The 17,500-nt window shown below is 46.4% G+C and overlaps 2 protein-coding genes across 3 annotated transcripts in view; both read left to right on the top strand.

Annotated features, from left to right (window-relative positions):
- LOC311068673 (echinoderm microtubule-associated protein-like 1) overlaps positions 1-13,186 on the top strand; it is a 14,589-nt gene extending 1,403 nt beyond the window's left edge. The window contains exons 2-7 of one of the 2 annotated variants that reach the window (XM_084091270.1): positions 8,284-8,454; positions 8,842-8,953; positions 9,028-9,096; positions 9,273-9,298; positions 11,116-11,142; positions 12,862-13,186. In XM_084091270.1, the coding sequence (XP_083947396.1) occupies positions 8,284-8,454; positions 8,842-8,953; positions 9,028-9,096; positions 9,273-9,298; positions 11,116-11,142; positions 12,862-13,061 (605 nt within the window). In that variant the 3' untranslated portion in view covers positions 13,062-13,186. The remainder of the gene's footprint in view (positions 1-8,283; positions 8,455-8,841; positions 8,954-9,027; positions 9,097-9,272; positions 9,299-11,115; positions 11,143-12,861) is intronic. The other variant, XM_084091271.1, reaches the window with a different exon arrangement.
- A 682-nt stretch (positions 13,187-13,868) lies between these two features.
- The window catches only part of evlb (Enah/Vasp-like b), a 39,181-nt gene continuing 35,549 nt past the window's right edge, over positions 13,869-17,500 (top strand). The window contains exon 1 of the mRNA XM_084090552.1: positions 13,869-14,641. Within this exon, the coding sequence (XP_083946678.1) occupies positions 14,637-14,641 (5 nt within the window). The 5' untranslated portion in view covers positions 13,869-14,636. The remainder of the gene's footprint in view (positions 14,642-17,500) is intronic.

The raw sequence follows: 17,500 nt of genomic DNA, 5'->3' as shown, positions 1-17,500 counted from the left end.
CATTTGTTAACAAACAAGTATTCATTACTTCAATGAGCTCATTGTTTCTGCATTAAATTATTACATTGTTTAAATTAATACATTTTTAGCTAACTATGATTTTGTTATGTACATTTCTGAAATATATAATTTAGACAGTTTCCTCTAATAACAGATCACTGTAAATTGTAATATGGACTCATGCACTTTCTGTAAAGCTGCTTTGAAATGATGTGTATTGTGAAAAGTGCTATACAAATAAATGTGAATACAACTGAGTTGAAATAACCTACTCGACATGAAAGTATTATGCAATCATGTATCCTCGGGAACCGGTGTCTGAAACTCTTATCCAATCACAGCAATCCTATTGGCCAGCAACAGCCTATGACATCACTAGTGCGACCCAGAAGTATATAAGGGGCGTCTAGAGAACGTCATTGTCAACGTGTTATCGTCTTCAGGGACTGTTTTGTTTGTACGCTTCAACCTGAAACTTCAAAAAGGTAATCATGGCTTCAGGAAGTGTGTGGGTCCGTGTCTAAGATATTTGAACCCTGATGACACACACAACTTGTGCGTTTACTGTTTGGGCGAAGAGCACGCACATTCTGCTCTTGAAGGAATGAAGCTAAAGCGTCTCGATCGCCCCCAGTACTGGTCCCAGTATAGCTCATAAACCCTGAGTCTCGATCGCCCCCAGTACTGGTCCCAGTATAGGCAAGGCAAGGCAAGGCAAGGCAAGTTTATTTATATAGCACATTTCATACACAATGGCAATTCAAAGTGCTTTACATAGAAGAAATTAAAATAATAAAAGAAATAAGAATAATTAAAACAGTTTAGAAAAATAAAATAAAATACAGTACAGTACAAACAGTCGGACGAGCATTGGCACAGTGCTCATTCAGTAAATGCATAGCTAAACAGATGTGTTTTGAGTCTGGATTTGAAAGTGACTACAGTAGGAGCACGTCTGATCTCCTCTGGAAGCTGGTTCCAGCTGTGGCTGGCATAATGGCTAAAAGCGGACTCGCCATGCTTAGAGTGAACCCTTGGTATTTCTAGCTGATATGATCCTAATGATCTGAGTGATCTGTTGGGTTTATATTCAGTGAGCATATCTGCTATGTATTGAGGTCCTAGGCCATTGAATGATTTATATACCATTAATAATACTTTAAAATCAATCCTAAATTTAACTGGGAGCCAGTGTAAAGACCTGAGGACTGGTGTGATATGTTCATATTTTCTGGTTCTGCTCAGAATCCTGGCGGCAGCGTTCTGTATGAGCTGACACTGTCTTACGGTCTTTTTGGGAAGGCCAGTGAGGAGTCCATTACAATAATCCACCCTGCTGGTGATGAAAGCATGAACAAGTTTCTCTAAGTCTTGTCTGGAAACAAAGCATCTAATTCTTGCAATATTTTTCAGATGATAGTATGCTGATTTAGTTATTGCTTTGACATGACTACTGAAACTAAGGTCTGACTCTAGTGACACACCAAGATTCCTGACTTGATTTTTAGTTGTTTGACCCCTAGAGTGAAGGTATGCGTTCACCTTGAGAACTTCATCTTTGTTTCCAAACGCAATGACTTCAGTTTTGTCTTTGTTTAACTGAAGAAAGTTTTGACACATCCAACTGTTGACTTCATCAATGCATTGGCACAGGGAGTCAATGGGGCTGTAGTCATTAGGCGATAGGGCTAAGTAGATCTTTCTCATTATTTGGCTCATTGGGAGCATATACAGGTTGAACAGGAGTGGTGCAAGAATTGAGCCTTGAGGGACTCCACATGTCATGGATGTCCACTCAGACTTATGGTCTCCTATACTCACATAATAACCTCTCCCATCTAAGTATGACCTGAACCATTTTAGGACTATCCCAGAAATCCCCACCCAGTTTTCCAGCCTGTCCAGAAGTATGTTATGATCGACAGTGTCAAATGCAGCACTGAGGTCGAGTAGTACCAGCACCGATAATTTGCCTGAATCAGTATTTAAGCGAATATCGTTTATTATCTTTATGAGCGCTGTCTCTGTGCTGTGGTGCGGTCGGAAACCAGATTGAAAATGGTCAAAGGATCCATTCAAGCTCAAGAATTTGTTCAGCTGATTGAAGACAACTTTTTCAATGATCTTGCCTATGAAAGGAAGATTTGAGATCGGTCTATAGTTGCTTAATATGGTCTTATCCAGATTGCTCTTTTTCAGGAGGGGCTTGACAACTGCAGTTTTCAGGGAGTTTGGAAAACTCCCAGAGAGAAGTGAGGCATTTACCACTTCTAGAAGATCTGCTTCTAGACTGTTTAACACACTTTTGAAAAAAGATGTGGGAAGTGTGTCAAGAGCGCAGGTTGATGTTTTAAGGTGCTGTACGGTTTCTTCCAAAATGTTGCCATTAATTTCTTTGAAGTCAGACATAGTAACTACTTTCTCAGGTGGTCTGATCTGTCTGACCCCAGAGCAACTCAAGGATGTGCTGATCACCTTTCTGATATTGTTGATTTTCTCAGAGAAGAAAGAAACAAACTCACTGCACTTGCTGTCTGAGAGCATTTCACTGGGAATCTGGCTTGGGGGGTTTGTCAGTCTCTCTACAGTAGCAAAAAGAGTGCGTGTGTTGTTTAAATTGCTGTTTATAATATTTGAGAAGAAAGTCTATAGCTCATAAACCCTGAGTCTCGATCGCCCCAGTACTGGTCCCAGTACAGCTCATAAACCCTGAGTCTCGATCACCCCAGTACTGGTCCCAGTACAGCTCATAAACCCTGAGTCTCGATCGCCCCAGTACTGGTCCCAGTACAGCTCATAAACCCTGAGTCTCGATCGCACCCAGTACTGGTCCCAGTACAGCTCATAAACCCTGAGTCTCGATCGCACCCAGTACTGGTCCCAGTACAGCTCATAAGCCCTGAGTCTCGATCGCACCCAGTACTGGTCCCAGTACAGCTCATAAACCCTGAGTCTCGATCGCCCCAGTACTGGTCCCAGTACAGCTCATAAACCCTGAGTCTCCATCGCACCCAGTACTGGTCCCAGTACAGCTCATAAATCCTGAGTCTCGATCACCCCAGTACTGGTCCCAGTACAGCTCATTAACCCTGAGTCTCGATCGCCCCCAGTACTGGTCCCAGTATAGCTCATAAACCTTGAGTCTCGATCGCCCCCAGTACTGGTCCCAGTATAGCTCATAAACCCTGAGTCTCGATCGCCCCCAGTACTGGTCCCAGTATAGCTCATAAACCCTGAGTCTCGATCGCCCCAGTACTGGTCCCAGTACAGCTCATAAACCCTGAGTCTCGATCGCCCCAGTACTGGTCCCAGTACAGCTCATAAACCCTGAGTCTCGATCGCCCCAGTACTGGTCCCAGTACAGCTCATAAACCCTGAGTCTCGATCGCACCCAGTACTGGTCCCAGTACAGCTCATAAGCCCTGAGTCTCGATCGCACCCAGTACTGGTCCCAGTACAGCTCATAAACCCTGAGTCTCGATCGCCCCAGTACTGGTCCCAGTACAGCTCATAAACCCTGAGTCTCCATCGCACCCAGTACTGGTCCCAGTACAGCTCATAAATCCTGAGTCTCGATCACCCCAGTACTGGTCCCAGTACAGCTCATTAACCCTGAGTCTCGATCGCCCCAGTACTGGTCCCAGTACAGCTCATAAACCCTGAGTCTCCATCGCACCCAGTACTGGTCCCAGTACAGCTCATAAATCCTGAGTCTCGATCACCCCAGTACTGGTCCCAGTACAGCTCATAAACCCTGAGTCTCGATCGCCCCAGTACTGGTCCCAGTATAGCTCATAAACCCTGAGTCTCGATCGCCCCCAGTACTGGTCCCAGTACAGCTCATAAACCCTGAGTCTCGATCACCCCAGTACTGGTCCCAGTACAGCTCATAAATCCTGAGTCTCGATCGCCCCAGTACTGGTCCCAGTATAGCTCATAAACCCTGAGTCTCGATCGCCCCCAGTACTGGTCCCAGTACAGCTCATAAACCCTGAGTCTCGATCGCCCCAGTACTGGTCCCAGTATAGCTCATAAACCCTGAGTCTCGATCGCCCCCAGTACTGGTCCCAGTACAGCTCATAAATCCTGAGTCTCGATCGCCCCAGTACTGGTCCCAGTACAGCTCATAAACCCTGAGTCTCGATCGCCCCCAGTACTGGTCCCAGTACAGCTCATAAACCCTGAGTCTCGATCGCCCCAGTACTGGTCCCAGTACAGCTCATAAACCCTGAGTCTCGATCGCCCCCAGTACTGGTCTCAGTACAGCTCATAAATCCTGAGTCTCGATCGCCCCCAGTACTGGTCCCAGTATAGCTCATAAACCCTGAGTCTCGATCACCCCAGTACTGGTCCCAGTATAGCTCATAAACCCTGAGTCTCGATCGCCCCAGTACTGGTCCCAGTATAGCTCATAAACCCTGAGTCTCGATCACCCCAGTACTGGTCCCAGTATAGCTCATAATTTTTCCAAAGATGTTTTCTTATTTAAGTGTTCGTTTTTTTAAATAAGTTTGTTTTTTTATTAGTTATTTGATGCTATAAAAACGGGAGTGTGACATCATGATTGACAGCTGTGATTGACAGCTTAGATCGGAGCTTTTAACTTTAATTTCTACATTTCTATACCTGTTTATTTCACACCGACATAATGAGTTGCTCTGCAGTAAACTGTACTAACCGTTTCTGCGGGAGTGTGTGTGTGTGTGTGTGTGTGTATGAGAGAGAGAGTGAGGGACCTTGACAACACAACTTCACTTCACGCTCACTACCGTGCAGAATCAGGTCCCAAATCAGCACAAGATGTCAGCGCCATATTAGGACTTTGGCGGCTTCACTTTTCTACAATGGAACAGAGTGAAGGTGCGTCGTCCATCTTTTTTATGGTGCCAACTATGAGTTTTTCACTTGAGCAAAATCATCTGTGCCAGGCGGTTTGGGTCAGTCAGAGCAGAGACTAGAATCATGGGGTTTCAGAGGGAGTTTGAGAGAGTTGTTAACCTCTCACGGCCCTCAGAGAGTTGTGAGAGTAAGTCTTGTTGTCACTAACACCTCTTACTCTGCGTGTGTGAAGTGGAGCAGGACAACGGCCCACCAGTGCTTGTTTCAGACTCTCATCCACACACGACTGGTTTTGGGCATTTTTACTGTGTGATGAATATAAGCAGCGGCACAACGGTTCATATGCTCATTATCTCCAAATTATGACCAGAAATGGATAAATATAAAGTCAAAAGTCTGCTGTTTAAAACTGTGGCATGCAGGACGAGGCAGAGGGCTGTGATTAATGATGAGCGATACCTGTGAGTGTGACACCTCCTCACACTTGCCTCCTCACAATCGCCTCCTCACCCTCGCCTCCTCACAATCGCCTCCTCACACTCTCCTCCTCACACTCGCCTCCTCACACTTGCTTTCTCACACTCGCCTCCTCACACTCGCCTCCTCACACTCGCCTCCTCACACTCGCCTCACCCTCGCCTCCTCACACTCGCCTCCTCACACTCTCCTCCTTACAATCGCCTCCTCACACTCTCCTCATCACACTTGCCTCCTCACACTTGCCTCCTCACACTCGCCTCCTCACACTTGCCTCCTCACACTCGCCTCCTCACAATTGCCTCCTCACACTCGCCTCCTCACAATTGCCTCCTCACCCTCGCCTCCTCACACTTGCCTCCTCAGACTCGCCTCCTCACACTCGCCTCCTCACACTTGCCTTCTCACACTCACCTCCAGCACCCCGCCTCCTCACACTCGCCTCCAGCACCCCGCCTCCTCACACTCTCCTCCTCACACTTGCCTCCTCACACTTGCCTTCTCACACTTGCCTCCAGTACCCCGCCTCCTCACACTCGCCTCCTCTCACTCTCCTCCTCACACTCGCCTCCTCACACTCGCCTCCTCACACTCGCCTCCTCACAATTGCCTCCTCTCACTCTCCTCCTCTCACTCTCCTCCTCACACTCGCCTCCTCACACTCTCCTCCTCACACTCGCCTCCTCACACTCGCCTCCTCACACTCGCCTCCTCACAATTGCCTCCTCTCACTCTCCTCCTCTCACTCTCCTCCAGCACCCCGCCTCCTCACACTCTCCTCCTCACACTTGCCTCCTCACACTTGCCTTCTCACACTTGCCTCCAGTACCCCGCCTCCTCACACTCGCCTCCTCTCACTCTCCTCCTCACACTCGCCTCCTCACACTCGCCTCCTCACACTCGCCTCCTCACACTCGCCTCCTCTCACTCTCCTCCTCTCACTCTCCTCCTCACACTCGCCTCCTCACACTCGCCTCCTCACAATTGCCTCCTCACACTCGCCTCCTCACACTCGCCTCCTCACAATTGCCTCCTCACCCTCGCCTCCTCACACTCGCCTCCTCACACTTGCTTTCTCACACTCGCCTCCTCACACTCGCCTCCTCACACTCGCCTCCTCACACTCGCCTCCTCACACTCGCCTCACCCTCGCCTCCTCACACTCGCCTCCTCACACTCTCCTCCTTACAATCGCCTCCTCACACTCTCCTCATCACACTTGCCTCCTCACACTTGCCTCCTCACACTCGCCTCCTCACACTTGCCTCCTCACACTCGCCTCCTCACAATTGCCTCCTCACACTCGCCTCCTCACAATTGCCTCCTCACCCTCGCCTCCTCACACTTGCCTCCTCAGACTCGCCTCCTCACACTCGCCTCCTCACACTTGCCTTCTCACACTCACCTCCAGCACCCCGCCTCCTCACACTCGCCTCCAGCACCCCGCCTCCTCACACTCTCCTCCTCACACTTGCCTCCTCACACTTGCCTTCTCACACTTGCCTCCAGTACCCCGCCTCCTCACACTCGCCTCCTCTCACTCTCCTCCTCACACTCGCCTCCTCACACTCGCCTCCTCACAATTGCCTCCTCACCCTCGCCTCCTCACACTCTTCTCCTCACAATCGCCTCGCACTCTCCTCGCACTCTCCTCCTCACACTCGCCTCCTCACACTTGCCTCCTCACAATCGCCTCCTCACACTCTTCTCCTCACAATCGCCTCCTCACACTCTCCTCCTCACACTCTCCTCCTCACACTCTCCTCCTCACACTCACCTCCTCACAATCGCCTCCTCACCCTCGCCTCACACTCGCCTCCTCACACTCTCCTCCTCACAATCGCCTCCTCACACTCGCCTCCTCACCCTCGCCTCCTCACACTCGCCTCCTCACAATTGCCTCCTCACCCTCGCCTCCTCACACTCGCCTCCTCACACTCTTCTCCTCACACTCGCCTCCTCTCACTCTCCTCCTCTCACTCTCCTCCTCACACTCGCCTCCTCACCCTCGCCTCCTCACACTCGCCTCCTCACACTTGCCTCCTCACACTCTTCTCCTCACAATCGCCTCCTCACACTCGCCTCCTCACACTTGCCTCCTCACAATCGCCTCCTCACACTCGCCTCCTCACACTCGTCTCCTCACAATCGCCTCCTCACCCTCGCCTCCTCACACTCGCCTCCTCACACTCTCCTCCTCACACTCGCCTCCTCACAATCGCCTCCTCACAATTGCCTCCTCACCCTCGCCTCCTCACCCTCACCTCCTCACACTCGCCTCCTCGCACTCTCCTCCTCACACTCGCCTCCTCACACTTGCCTCCTCACACTCACCTCCTCACACTCGCCTCCTCACAATTGCCTCCTCACCCTCGCCTCCTCACCCTCGCCTCCTCACACTCGCCTCCTCACACTCTCCTCCTCACACTTGCCTCCTCACACTCGCCTGCAGCACCCTGCCTCCAGCACCCCGCCTCCTCACACTTGCCTTCTCACACTTGCCTCCAGTACCCCGCCTCCTCACACTCGCCTCCTCACACTTGCCTTCTCACACTCGCCTCCAGCACCCCGCCTCCTCTCACTCGCCTCCTCACACTCGCCTCCTCACAATTGCCTCCTCACCCTCGCCTCCTCACACTCGCCTCCTCACACTCTCCTCCTCACACTCGCCTCCTCACACTTGCCTTCTCAAACTCGCCTCCAGCACCCCGCCTCCTCTCACTCACCTCCTCACACTCGCCTCCTCACACTCGCCTCCTCGTGAATGATCAGTGTGTGTGTGGTCAAATGAGCGCTGCTCTCCTCAGTGTGTTGTGAGTGTGTGTGTGTGTGTGTTTGTGAGTGTCAGTATAATGATCAGTGTGTGTGTGTGTGTGTCAGATGAGCGCTGCTCTCCTCAGTGTGTTGTGAGTGTGTGTGTGTTTGTAAGTGTCAGTATAATGATCTGTGTGTGTGTGTGTGTGTCAGATGAGCGCTGCTCTCCTCAGCTCAGCGATCGCCTCTCTCTCCTGGAGCAGCGAGTCCAGATGCAGGACGATCAGATCCAGCTGTTGAAGATGGCCATGGCAGATGTGCTGAAGAGACTCCATATCTCAGAAGAGCAGACGACCACACTTGGCAGCAGGGCTCCGGTCAAAGGTCAAACACACACACACGCCGTCAGGACAGAGAAACTGTGACTCTGTTAATGACTAGCCAAAAACATACAGATTACTCCAGTGTGCATATGCTGTACTGTACTGTATTATCCATCTGTCTGTCTGTGTGTGTGTGTGTGTGTGTGTGTGTGTGTGTGTGTGTGTGCACTCCTGTGACTGATGTGTGTATGTGTGTGTGTCTGCGCTCCTGTGACTGATGTGTGTGTGTGTTTGCGTTCCTGTGACTGATGTGTGTGTGTGTGTGTGTGTGTGTGTTTGCGCTCCTGTGACTGATGTGTGTGTGTGTGTGTGTGTGTGTGTGCACTCCTGTGACTGATTTGTGTGTGTGTGTGTGTGTGTGTGTGTGTGTGTGTGTGTGTGTGTTCAGCTTCAGTGGGTCGTGCGGCGTCTCTGGTGTCTCTGAGGAAGAACTCCAGCTCCACTCTTCCCTCCTCTCCTTCATCCAGGACCTGCAGCCCGAGGTCTGGCACAGAGATCAGGTGTGTGTGTGTGTGTGTGTGTGTGTGTGTGTGTGTGTGTGTTCAGAGGTCACTGACGCTCTCTCTCCCTGCAGGACGCCTGCCTCCAGCGCTAGAAACCCGACGGCTAAAGCTCGACCGACCAGCAGGATCCTCCAGGAGACGTGAGTAAAACAGCTGGTGTCCCCGACAGCAACACAGTGTCGGCCCAGATCCGGCCCAGATCCGGCACATGTGGATTCAGCGCACACCAGATGTGGGCCGGATGTGGGCCGTGTTGCTGTCTGGGGTGTAGAAGCTCCTGCGGTGATGAATGAGTAACACCTCTCTCTTCACACAGCAAACCAAAGGAAGCGAGTGCATCAGGTGAGACAAGCACATGAAGAGGAATTATTACATGTTATTATTATATGTGTTATTTTGTTGTAAAATAATCTTAAACTTAAACAACACAGTTGCATAAACTAATTCCAGCTGATAAAACAACACTATTGTCTTCTATTGTATTGAATCTGAATGTCAAGTCTCCTTCATTTATACAGCGCTTTTTACAACACAGAGTGTTTCAGAGCAGCTTTACAGAGATAACTGGAAAATAATGCAAAAGTTTGTTTCCAAAAGAAAATAGAGTCACAGTCCAGCTTAAGTAAGTTCAGTGATGGTTCATTTTTGTTGTAAAAAAGTTATAAATTTAGTTCATTTATATATATATAGCGGCTCTGGAGAAAACCGTGATGTCATCGTCCAGCTCAGTTCAGTTCTCATATAATGGTGTCAGTGCAGGAGATCAATAATATTGTTGAATATTAAATATTAAATGTCCCCGACTGAGCGAGACAAAAGCCAAAGGCGACAGTGAAGGAACCGAAACTCCATCAGGACAGAATGGAGAAACCCTCATGAGAACCCAGACTCAGTCGCTCAGTTCTCCTCTGGCCAACGAGCGAACAGTGTGTGATTATGATCCAGGCGTTACAGGTCAGAGGTCAGATTGGATCAGAACATTCAGAATATTATTGCAGGTCCACCATCTGATCTGGTTCCGGCTGACCTGATCTATGCAGCCTAACAATCATTTAACTGATGTGAATTATAGAAGTCTATATTGTGTTATGTGAATGCTAGGCCAAAGAGATGTGTTTTTAGTCTAGCTTTGAACTGACAGAGTGTGTCTGCTTCCCGGACAGTGTTAGGAAGACTGTTCCAGAGTTTTGGTGCTAAATAGGAGCAGGATCTGCCGCCGGCAGTTGATTTAGATATTCTAGGTATTATCAACTGGCCGGAGTTTTGAGATCACAATAGCCGTGAAGGACTATAATGCGTTAAGAGCTCGCTCAAGCACTGCGGAGCTAAACCATTTAGTGCTTTGTAAGTAATCAGCAATATTTTAAAATGTATGCGATGTTTAATAGGCAGCCAGTGCAGTGTTGACAGAACCGGGCTAATATGGTCATACTTCCTGGTTCTGGTAAGAACTCGAGCTGCTGCGTTTTGGACCAGCTGTAGTTTGTTTATTAAGCGTGCAGGGCAACCACCCAGTAGAGCATTACAGTAATCTAGCCTTGAGGTCATGAACGCATGAACTAACTGTTCCACATTTGTCAATGAGAGCATATGACGTAATTTAGATATATTTTTAAGATTTTACAGATACTAGACACGTGACTTTCAAATGAAAGATTGGTATCAAAGAGCACACACACACACACACAAACACACACACACACACCCAGGTTCCTAACCGACGGATGTGAAGTTCGCTTCATTGATTCTGTTATTTCCCTGTATATTACTGTGAAGCCACTTTTACTGGGTTATTATAGTTAACTAAAACTCAAACCATTAAAAACATTTCTGTTTCTTGGAATAAAATGAGCATACACCAACATAAAATAAAATATGGAAAACCTTTGACCTATTTTTGTTTCAGTCTGTTGCAAAGGAAACATTTCTTATTTTCATTAAGTTTAACTTGATCTACTAAAATAACTAAAACTGAATTAATAAAAAAAAACATAGACATAGAAAAAAACTAGAAGTAAAAATGACAAAAACAGCTAAATTTCAGTTTTTCTGAATTGCTAAAACACATTTCTCGAAACCACCGCCCACTTTCTCACACTTGCAACATGGTTTCATGATTAATTATGATTATTTTATTCCTCTGTGTTTCTGTCCGTCAGGCTCCAAGCGTGTCACTCACTGCAAAGGTAGGTCTCATCCCACTCCATCAAATAATAACTATTATGTAACTTTTATGTAACACTATGTAACTTTTGTCCCTCTAGCGGTTAAAAAGCGAAACTGCATGCATTCAGCGGAAGAACACTGTTGTGGTTGTGCTTCGGCTCTGTGCGGATGAATATGATCATCCTGTTGCTCATAACACTTTCACTATAGTCTTCAGACATTACAGTTCAGGTGAAAGGATCTCAAGCTGAAGACGTTACTGTAGTTTTACACAATAATCACACGATACTTCCTTGACAATAAACTCCAGCACAACAACCGTAATGACTGATGTTCACAGTAGATAATGCTGTACAGTAACTCTGTTAGAGAGATAAATATGAGTTTATCTGTTCAATAAAACTCACACACACACACACACACACACACTCACACACACAGCTCTGGTGATTAACTGACTCGGACACAGATCACAGAATACTAGAGACGCATCAAGACTAGATTCTGTTCTCGATGATCAGCTCTCTCTTAATGCTTTCTCTGTTCGTCTCCTCCTCCTCCTCTTCTTCATCTCCTCTTCCTCATCTCCTCCTCCTCCTCATGTGTCCTCTTCTTCATCTCCTCCTCCTCCTCTTCTTCATCTCCTCTTCCTCATCTCCTCTTCCTCTTCTTCATCTCCTCCTCCTCCTCATGTGTCCTCTTCTTCATCTCCTCTTCCTCTTCTTCATCTCCTCTTCTTCATCTCCTCCTCCTCCTCATGTGTCCTCTTCCTCATCTCCTCTTCCTCTTCTTCATCTCCTCCTCCTCCTCATGTGTCCTCTTCTTCATCTCCTCCTCCTCCTCATCTTCCTCTTCCTCATCTCCTCTTCCTCATCTCCTCTTCCTCATCTCCTCTTCCTCCTCTCCTCTTCCTCTTCCTCATCTCCTCTTCCTCATCTTCTCTTCCTCTTCCTCATCTCCTCTTCCTCTTCCTCATCTCCTCTTCCTCTTCTTCATCTCCTCTTCTTCATCTCCTCCTCCTCCTCATGTGTCCTCTTCTTCATCTCCTCCTCCTCATCTCCTCTTCCTCCTCATCTCCTCTTCCTCTTCCTCATCTCCTCTTCCTCTTCCTTATCTTCTCTTCCTCTTCCTCATCTCCTCTTCCTCATCTCCTCTTCCTCCTCTCCTCTTCCTCATCTTCTCTTCCTCTTCCTCATCTCCTCTTCTCCTCTTCCTCATCTCCTCTTCCTCATCTCCTCCTCCTCCTCATCTCCTCTTCCTCCTCATCTCCTCTTCCTCATCTCCTCTTCCTCATCTCCTCTTCCTCCTCATCTCCTCTTCCTCTTCCTCATCTCCTCTTCCTCATCTCCTCTTCCTCATCTCCTCTTCCTCCTCTCCTCTTCCTCATCTCCTCTTCCTCATCTCCTCCTCCTCCTCATCTCCTCTTCCTCTTGTCCTCTTCCTCATCTCCTCTTCCTCATCTTCTCTTCCTCTTCCTCATCTCCTCTTCCTCATCTCCTCCTCCTCCTCATCTCCTCTTCCTCTTGTCCTCTTCCTCATCTCCTCTTCCTCCTCATCTCCTCTTCCTCATCTCCTCTTCCTCATCTTCTCTTCCTCTTCCTCATCTCCTCTTCCTCATCTCCTCTTCCTCATCTTCTCTTCCTCTTCCTCATCTCCTCTTCTCCTCTTCCTCCTCTCCTCTTCCTCCTCTCCTCTTCCTCTTCCTCATCTCCTCTTCCTCATCTGCCCACTTGATTTAGTGACCCTGCAGATGTACCTGGTGCCGCTGGGAAGAAGGACTGGGTCAGCTGAGGTGTGTGAGCCTGTAGATCAGAGCAGAAGCCCAGCGTTCACTGCACTCGCCCAGAAGAAGAAGAGCTCGTGTCTGAACTACAGGAGTCCCGTCAAACCAGTCAAACCAATCAAACCAGCCAGTCAGTACTTCCAGATCTGTTACTGACGGAAACACTTGCTCACAAACATCTGATCTGACTGACTGATGTTAGCATTGTTCGCTTATTTTCTGGAGAATGACAACGTTTTTGGTGTAGAATTACAATAAAATCTGTTTCATATTATGGTCAATTCTGACTCTATGATCTGCACACATTTATGCCATAGATCTATAACAGCTGAGCTCCTGACTGCCCTCTGCTGGCTCACTGAGAGGATTCGGATGAGTTTCATCCCGTTTAAATCCCGTCTGGCCCAGAATATACCTTTCATTACATAAGATGACATTGAGAAAGCTGAGTCACTTTTCTTGATGAACAAATCCTTCTAAAAATGATCAAAACTCGAATAGAGCCTGAAATCTGGGGTTTAGCACTCCTGTTGGAGGATTAGTGCTATTATGGCTTCAAATAAACCAATCCAGGAAGATCTCGTCACACACATAAACTTGTTTGTGTGTGTGTGTGTGCGCGTGTGTGTGTGTGTGAGAGAGTGTGAGTGAGTGAGCATGTGTGTGTGATTGTGTGTCAGTGTGTGTGTGTAGTAACACCATTGTAAAACTATAGTAATCAATCTTCCACAAACAAAGAAACATGGTTTCTACGCTATAATAAAACCATGGTTAATTTCTATAAGGGACTTCACAGTCAGTGCATTAACTAATGCATTAAATGTTGAAATAAACTGACCAATATTAAGTTATATATATTAATTATATTGGCCTGGCCAATACAAGATCTTGACCAAATATTGATGCACCTCTTGATGCAAATAACATCAAACAACATTTATTTCCATCAATTCTTGTGTGAAAATGATTCTTCCCAACCATTCTGTCACAGTTTGAGCCTGATGAATCTTGACAGTGTCATCCTGGAATATGAACATGATGTGTCTTCCTATGGTTGTTTAAGAAATGACAAGCTACACACTCCATCAATTAGGGTTAGAAGAACATGATAGGAACATGATCATCACTGCAATAATGATCCCATAATAGAATGTGCCTATTTAAATCCACACAGTGACGCTTTGGCCGCTCAGTGCGTGTGTGTATCGGAGTGTTAGGGTTGGGTTAGTTATAGTTTTGTGGTTTATATACAGTATCAGCCCCGCTGGTGTGACTCTTCTGTGTCTGTTGATGATGATGATGTTTCGCGCTGAAATCTTGTGGGTTTAAACCCTTATCTTCCCGCCAGATGTTCCAGTAGTGTGTGTGTCTGAGGCGCCCGTGGGCAGAGCCGGTGCCGGTGAGTCAGTGAGCGGTTACCGGAGACCGGAGACCGTGAGATGGACGTGAGGAGAACACGGTCTCAACACGGCGAGAAAAACACCAAAACACCAGAAATCGACTCGGAATCAACACAGAAACGGCCGCATTTCCATCTGTCGCATTTTTTCCTCCGCATCCGTGACTGGCTTTCGTAGCATCGGCGTTTTTTTTTTTTTTTTTTTTTTTACACATATTCCGTGGATATTCGCTTTATCTCTGCAGTGTTGGATCTTTAATTACACACGGGGGATCGAGAGACTGCAGTGACATTATTCCACGTTTATTTATAACGAAGAAAAAGAAGAAAATATGAGGTAAGCGCGCGCCCGTCCTCACGCGCAGCGTCCGTTATTATTAACGGCGCAAATGCAGCAGATTATGTGACGAGATGTTTTTTTGGGGTGAATTTAGTGTTTTATATGTACTGTTATGTCGACATATTGTCTATATATTTGAGTTATTGGTTGAAATGACTGGGATTAGATGAGGTTTTGAAGCATCAGCCGGCGTGTTCTCCTGAGGCCACACATTCTCATGCTGCCATCATCGATGTAGTGCACTAATGAGTCTTAATGACTTTAGATGTGATAGTCTGCGAAGGGAGGGACGCGTTTATATATATATTTATAATTGTTTTAAAATACAGCGAAAGAAACGATGGAAAATGGAGACATCATCATCATCATTATCATCATCAACGTTCGCCTCAGCAGAGCTGTGACGTGTCGCGGAGGGCGTGGTCAGAGCGGCTGTTGTCATGGTAACGAGGGCACGCGCGCAGCAGTGCATGTGTTCATTGATAAAGATGATTGATCAGCGCTAATGAACTGAACACTGATTTAAAGAGTATAATGCAATAAAACATGTGGTAACCAATGTTAACGTTGGTTACAAGTATTTAAGAAAATAATGCATTAAAACGTACATTAATAATACAATAATAAGCATTAATTAGCCAGAATCATAAATAAGGAGATTAGTCCTGAAGCTGTAAAGAGCGAGACTTCATCAAGCCGATGTTTATATACGGTCCTCGTCTGGGTTTCTGTGGAGGTCCAGCGCATTAAACTGCGTTACGCAACACAAGATCCTCTCCGGCTTCTGCGCAGACTCAGAACACAGCAGCGGTCTATGGGGTTAATTTACTGCCGTAAACAGTGTGTGTGTGTGTGTGTGAGAGAAATAGAGTGTGTCTGTGTGTGAGTGAGTGTGTGTGTGAGTGGGTTGTGAGTGTGTGTGTGAGTGGGAGAGTGTGTGTGAGTGAGTGTGTATGTGGGTGAGTGTGTGTGTGTGTGTGTTTTGGTTTATATTACATTGTGGGAACCAAATGTCCCCACAAGGATAGTAAAACATGAGATCACCTCCATTGTGGGGACCAGCCAGCGGTTCATGAGGGAAATGGGTTAATAAACATACTAAATTATATTTTTTTGAAAATGTAAAAATGCAGAAAGTTTTCTGTGATGGGCAGGTTTAGGGGTAGGGTTAGTGTAAAGAGATAGAATATACAGTTTGTACAGTATAAAAACCATTAAGTCTATGGAGAGTCCCCACAAAGATGTGTGTACCTGTTTGTGTGTGTGTGTGTGTGTGTATTTATGAGACATGATAATAGAGTATAATTTTGGAAACAACACAAAGAAACATCAGGGTCATTGACATGAAAAATGTTAATGATCTTAATAGGCTTAATTTTCTTTGAGCAAAATAAAATGAGTTTTCTTTCCTTTTGATGTTGGTGTAAAACACGAGCCAGACCTGAAACTCGAGCCTCTGTGAACGTAACCGCGTTAGATCTTTAATCAGGCCCAGGCGGTTCAGATTGGGTTACTTGGGTCAGTTTGCCTGATGGTGGCGCTATACAGCGATCAAAAGTACCAAATCGTTCATCATTTCTAAACCGTTTGTCACAACGTTGGAAACGTTTCCTGCCCGATCGGAGCCAGAGCAGAGCAGGAAGATTCTCTGGGTCTGGTCGTCAGTAATGATCAGATAAAAGTCTAAAGTGCGATTCACGCTGACGACGGGACGCCACAATCTTCGAAGTGGGCGTGGCTACTGTTTCTAAAACGGCTATAACTCTTGAACGGAATGAGATCATTTCACCAAACTTGGTACACGTATGTATGGGCTCGGTCTGTGGTCACATGGGAAACGATGTGGCGATTGGCCACTTGGTGGCGCTAAAAATAAAATAATAGCTATACAAAAGGTCAGTCCGATTGACTTGAAAATCGGAGGACATTTGCATATCTCGAAAAATGCAGCCTTCATTGGCCAATAAAATTTGAGATTCGTCAAGGTCTATTAGACAAGGTTAACAGAGGCTGATTGGAACGAAACTTGCGGTGCCTCTTTTGAAAGTGAAATTTGAAAGTGTTTTACAAGGGTGTATATGATTGTATATCATGCGATGTTTAATACTCATATAATATGTTAGATCTCCTTGTTTAGAATAACTTTGCCTCTAGGACCACTGCTGTCCATAACATCGTTCGTTAAATATTTGAGATTATTTAAAAACTTACTTTTGCAAACTAGTCCCTGTACTCACCCTCAATAAAACCACTGCAGTTCTCTGGACTCTATAGATCAATAAAGATTAAAGAAAAGGTTGAATATTACCCTATGGATAGCTAAATTACCCTATGGATAGCTATATTACCCTATGGATAGCTAAATTACCCTATGGATAGCTATATTACCCTATGGATAGCTATATTACCCTATGGATAGCTAAATTACCCTATGGATAGCTAAATTACCCTATGGATAGCTATATTACCCTATGGATAGCTATATTACCCTATGGATAGCTAAATTACCCTATGGATAGCTATATTACCCTATGGATAGCTAAATTACCCTATGGATAGCTATATTACCCTATGGATAGCTAAATTACCCTATGGATAGCTATATTACCCTATGGATAGCTAAATTACCCTATGGATAGCTATATTACCCTATGGATAGCTATATTACCCTATGGCGAGCTATATTACCCTATGGATAGCTATATTACCCTATGGATAGCTAAATTACCCTATGGATAGCTATATTACCCTATGGATAGCTAAATTACCCTATGGATAGCTAAATTACCCTATGGATAGCTATATTACCCTATGGATAGCTAAATTACCCTATGGATAGCTATATTACCCTATGGA

Source organism: Abramis brama (genome assembly GCF_963993115.1).
Source record: "Abramis brama genome assembly, chromosome: 18".
Taxonomy (NCBI): Eukaryota; Metazoa; Chordata; class Actinopteri; order Cypriniformes; family Leuciscidae; genus Abramis; species Abramis brama.
Note: the sequence above shows the minus strand (reverse complement) of the source record. Positions and strands in the feature narration are given on the sequence as shown.